General features: G+C 41.2%; 1 protein-coding gene across 1 annotated transcript; it reads left to right on the top strand.

Moving 5' to 3' along the window:
• Positions 1-978: 978 nt before the first annotated feature.
• LOC139942910 (peptide chain release factor 1-like, mitochondrial) lies at positions 979-5,351 on the top strand. The gene is made up of 6 exons (XM_071939729.1): positions 979-1,087; positions 1,601-2,197; positions 2,577-2,671; positions 2,922-3,105; positions 3,523-3,686; positions 4,124-5,351. The coding sequence occupies exons 2-6, from the start codon at positions 1,633-1,635 to the stop codon at positions 4,595-4,597; spliced, it is 1,482 nt and encodes a 493-aa protein (XP_071795830.1). The 5' UTR covers positions 979-1,087; positions 1,601-1,632; the 3' UTR covers positions 4,598-5,351.
• The last annotated feature ends 129 nt before the right edge of the window (positions 5,352-5,480 follow it).

The following is a 5,480-nucleotide window of genomic DNA, read 5'->3' as shown; positions in this document are numbered from 1 at the left end:
GTTGATAATTATTTTGTCAAAATTAAAAATAAACCATGTTCTCAAAGAAGAAGTTGTAAACCGATTGTTTTTATTGAGTTACTGTTTTAAAGTTCTTGTACTTATCTAAAAATGGGCATGCATGGGATAGACAATTTTAAACATTCACAGATGTGCGCATTATTTAAAGCCATTGGACACTTTCGGTAAACAGTTTTGTCCAAGGCCCACACTTCGTGTATCACAACTTATATATCAAATAACAAACTGTGAAAATTTAGGCTCAATCGGTCATCGGAGTTGGGAGAAAATAACGGGAAAACCCACCCTTGTTTCTGCATGCTATGACATGTGTTTAAAATATATCTGTAATTCTCGATATCGAGAATTGATAATGTTTTCTCAAAAAGTAAAGCATTTCATGGAATAATATTTCAAGAGAAGTCTTTCACCACTACCTTCTGTAAACCCAGTTATTTGTAAATCTGTGAACTTTTAATTTTTGTCTGTTCCGAAAGTCCAATAGCGACTACCCTTGTAATAATTTTGTCTAAAGTCACTACATTGGCAATAACTTTGTTGGGGTGCCAGTCATAATTTGTTGGACTAGAATAATTATTGGGATAACTTATTGGGGGAGCTATGCACAATAGATTGGGATTATACAAGTTATCTGCAAAGTAAATAAAACAAATTTAGAGTTAACTTTAAAAACCTTTTCATTAAAAAAAAGGCAGTGGAATGTGTACTCTGTAATAGCACAAAGGCTTCTTAATGCATTGTTTAGTTTGCTGAGCTAATTAGTGGAGGAATTAATTGGGGCTTCTGGGTTTAGGGTAATATACAACTCAAACAAAGGAAATTTAATTGAACTTTACAATACAACCACACTTCACACAGGCGAGTTATGCCGTCGGTGACGGTCGTTGACAAAAAAATAATATACATTTCGTCCCAGCACCAAATTTAGTGTTGAGCCGCTACTTCAGGCCTACTACATGATAAACAAACACATGGGCCGGACAGTTCCATTTTCAGTGGCTTTAATATTTCTCGCTCAATAACCTGGCAAGAATTCAACTTTACATACACACGATTGGCGGATTGGGTAAGTATTTGGGTCTAATAATCTGCTACATCTTATTACATTAAATAAGGAACACAATACTCCACACTTGATTGAGAGTAAAACTCTATCTCCCATCGAGTTGTGCAGTCATGCTGAATTTTTTTTCGGTGGGGCGGGCATAGCCCCACTTGTGTGGGGGCACACGGTAGGGAGGGGGCACACGGTAGGGAGGGGGGGGGTTCGGTGGGGGCGGGGGGGTTTGGTGGGGGCTTCCCAGCCAGGGAGGGGGAATGGGTTTGTCAGTCAGTGATTAGGGCCATGCGTTTATTTTATGGTGCACCTGGGGGCACTGGATATTTGAGGGGGTACGTGAGTGAGTGAGTTCCCCAAAACTTCCAAAAGGCCCTCCTCCAACCTATGCTATGGCCGCCCTTGGCTCTGGCGCTGTGCTGTTGGTTGTTTTTGTGATAATTGTAGCCATCCATCCTCCTGATGGTCGCAAGCGAATATTTTTTTAATTAATGTTTGTATTTTATTTTGATTAATTTGTAGATGGTTGAGTGACTTGAAATGAAAGAACGACGATGAATCTCTGTAAGACACCAATGGCGTTGATGAGGTCTCCTTGCCATCAAAGGATGAACATCTTGAAATATTTAACACTGCATCTTAAAAATCATCTTAAACATGCTAAAGCTAACAATCCATCGTGTTCGAGACTCAGGTTGGGAGCTGAACCTACCACCAAGACATGGACGACTTGGTCCTCTTGGAGGATGCTCTCGGCTAAATGCAACACATCAACAGTAAACTTTCTATCATCAAGACATTGCTCCACATCAGGATTGGTCCCCAGACATTGCTCCACAACAGGATTGGTCCCTACATGTCATTATGGAACAGACTCCAGGGAAGCAACCAATGAGGATCTGCTATCAATGAACAATCCCTCTTTTAAAGCATACCTTCAGCATCTCACGGAAGAACATCAAGACATAAGCAAACGGTTAGCTGAGGAGAAGTCAGTAGATGGGAAGAAACAAAAGCGGCTGGTGCGGAGACTAGCAGAGTTGAACCTGGTAGTTAGAAAAATTGAAGATTGGAACGAGAAAAAGACAGAACTGGAAGAAATTGAAGAATTAATTTCAAGTAAGTTTTTCTCTTTTCATCCAAGTCAGTGTCACCCATAGAAATAAAACCTGGCATGTTCTGAGAAATGCACCAAGAAATTTGTCAGACGGGTTTTTCCTTAATTTTTTCAGTGACTAGCCAACAAGAACAGTTAGCTTGTCTTTTCGCCAGTACCTGTTTGTAATCCTGGGTGGAGGAAGCAACTATGATAAAGTGCCTTGCTCAAGGACACAAGTTTCATGACTGATTAGGCTAGGATTCGAACCCTAGATTCTGTAAATTACAGAACTTGAGTCCACTGTCTTAGACTTCTCTGCCGCGACATCCCTATTTCATGAAACTACACTTAAATACTGAGACCAATTTTAAACTTCATTCATTGGGATTTATCTTGCAGGTTCGAGTGCCACATCACAAGACAAGGAGATGCTAGACATGGCTAAAGAGGAGAAAGATGAATGTCTTGAAGACAAACAAACCCTGGAGGCAGAGGTGAGTTGTAAGATCAACAGCAAAGGCCTGATACTTCACGGAGGCAACAAAGGTGGTTGCCTCCATGCCCCTGGTCATTGCCTTGGTGCCCTTTATCTTTCATAATTGAAGCATGCAGGCCTGCAGCATGCTTGTCATTTCTTGATATTTTTGCCGCAACAACATCATTGAGTAGTCGGAACCAAATATTCAACTACAATATTGTCTTGTCGTCTTCTCAGACTACTTCTTTCTCTCCTTCTTTCTTCAGATTCTTAGTTTACTTACACCAGTCAAGGAGACGGATGATAATGACATCATTATGGAATTCTCAGCTGGGGTCGGAGGTCAAGAAGCGATGTTGTTCACGTCTGATATGTTCCAGATGTATGAAAAGTTTGCAGCTTATAAGAATTGGGGTTTTGAACGGCTTGGGTACTTCACCACTGATCTAGGTACCTTTCATTATTTTGTGCATTATTGCTAGACAAGTTCTCAATGAACAAAATCTACACAGCAAAGTATAGACAATGTGACCCATGTTTACATTCAAACCGCCCTCTGTTGACAATGTATACGTCATGTTTCGCCAGGCAAAAAGACGCTAGTCATGGTAAGATTGCATACACTTTCTAGCTGGCTGCCAAAACAGAAAGGTTTTGCCCGGCGGTGTGCGCGCGAATCATGTTATGGTTTTTGAGTGATGTCAGAGGTCACATCGTCTATACAAACATAGTTTACCACAAACCAATAATTATACTGATACACTGTTTGAATCATTAAAATACCAAGAGCTAATTGTTTAGAAGTTTAGTAGTTTTTTGTTTCTTTCTAAAGTTATGATTTGTTGCTTTTCCTTTTCCATTTGCAAGGTGGACTCCGACACGCCACTGTGAGTGTGAGCGGGGATGGAGCTTACAAACTTCTGAAGCACGAGGGCGGTGTTCATAGAGTCCAACGCGTTCCTAAGACAGAGAAGGCCGGTAGAGTTCACACGAGCACAATGGCAGTGGCAGTACTGCCCCAACCTAAAGAGGTAGTAATAATAATAATTGAAAATTAATATTGCGCCCCTTTCATTTCAAAAGGCACAGAAAAGGATAAAGAAAAAAGAAAGAAAAAAGACTGGTCACCAGGCAAGTGGCAAAACCACAGTCTGTCCCACCTTGCCAGTGATTTATGGAACATTTATTTTTGGAGTAGTAGTCTATGACCCTAATAATAATAATAATAGTAACACTTGTAATGTGCACATATCGACCCTGCTCGGTGTTCAAGGCTTAGTAAAACCAAAAACAATACCTTTAGTATTTAGAACAGACCCCTTCTCTACCTTTCATTTCCATTTCTTTAGACCAATTCTTATCTCGCTATATTTTTATGTTTGTGGTTAGTGGAAGAAGGGGAGTCACACACATCATTAAAACTAATCGAATGCATTTTTACCATTAATTTTCTTTGTTACTTTCTTAGATTGACTTAAAGATAGACCCTAAGGATTTACGCATTGAGACAAAGAAGGCATCGGGGGCCGGTGGTCAGCACGTCAATACAACAGATAGCGCCGTACGCATCGTCCACATCCCAACGAACATGGTGGCAGAAAGCCAGCAAGAGCGCTCCCAAATCAAAAACCGCAATATCGCCATGATGATCCTCCAAACCAAAATCTTTAACTCCATCTTAGAGAAACGAGACATCGCCGAGCGATCGATGCGAAGGAGCCAGGTTGGGACGTCCGGTCGGTCAGAGAAAATCCGGACGTATAATTTCCAGCAGGATCGAGTGACGGATCATAGGGTCGGGATGAGTATGTTTGATGTGGAGGGACTCTTAGATGGAGGAGAACATCTTGAAGAGATGATTTTAAGATTGGTGGAGGAGGAGGAGAAAGAATCGTTGAGGAGACTCGTTGAAGATTTTGAAGAATCGCGAACTGAGAGGTGAAACCAAAAGAAACTGAGAGGCAGTCCGGATACTTCATGGAGGCACTGGTGGGGATTGCCTTGGTGCCCCCTGGTCATTGCCTTGGTGCCCTTTAAATGCTCCAGTAGAAATTTCCTCATAGGGTTGCCTTCATCAAGGAGAAAATGCCTTGATGCCCTTGCCCTTTCAAAAACGAAGGCCTGGCGAGGTGTTTTTCACTGATGTGGAATCTTTCCTTGCCTGGCCACCTCTAGGACCTTCGTTTTAAATCCCACCGAGGGCACTATGTGGATTGGGTTTTCAGTCCCTACCTGACTGGCAGTTTGGTTGGCTCAGCGATATCTTTCTTTGCCGTCCCCCTCTAGGACCCCTCTTGTGATTTATAACTTGATATAAAATGTATGATAGTAGGAAGTTTTTTAATTGTTATTTATTTGAATAAATACTTTAACTTTACATAAGAATGTATGGGTGCCTTCGTTTAGCTTTCCCAGGTCGACCCTGGTGTGTGCAGATAATAACCCACGTGAGTCCTAGAAACAAAATCTGCCACTCACACCGGGGTCGCCCTATGGAAGTTATGCAACTGCACCCCAAGTAATGAATTCTCATAATGAGCTAAATAATTGATTTTGTTTATCACGAGAGGGCGCCATGACTATTATAAAGTAATGGATTATTTATTTTATTTTAAAGCCAGTAAAAAGAAAGGTGCTCGCTCGATGGCTAAGTCACTAATGTAGTTCTCCTGACAGCTTTTGGAATAAATGACTTCATAAAGTCCTTTTTGCTCAACAATTTGGTGTGTCTGATATTCTGCGAATGCAATAATGCCTGATTACATACCCCTGCCCCCCCCCCACACTCTTTGAACTCAAAAATACAACATTCAACAACGTAAGAA

This window comes from Asterias amurensis, chromosome 10, assembly GCF_032118995.1.
Source record: "Asterias amurensis chromosome 10, ASM3211899v1".
NCBI classification, from domain to species: Eukaryota; Metazoa; Echinodermata; class Asteroidea; order Forcipulatida; family Asteriidae; genus Asterias; species Asterias amurensis.
This window is presented reverse-complemented; position numbering and strand designations above follow the sequence as displayed.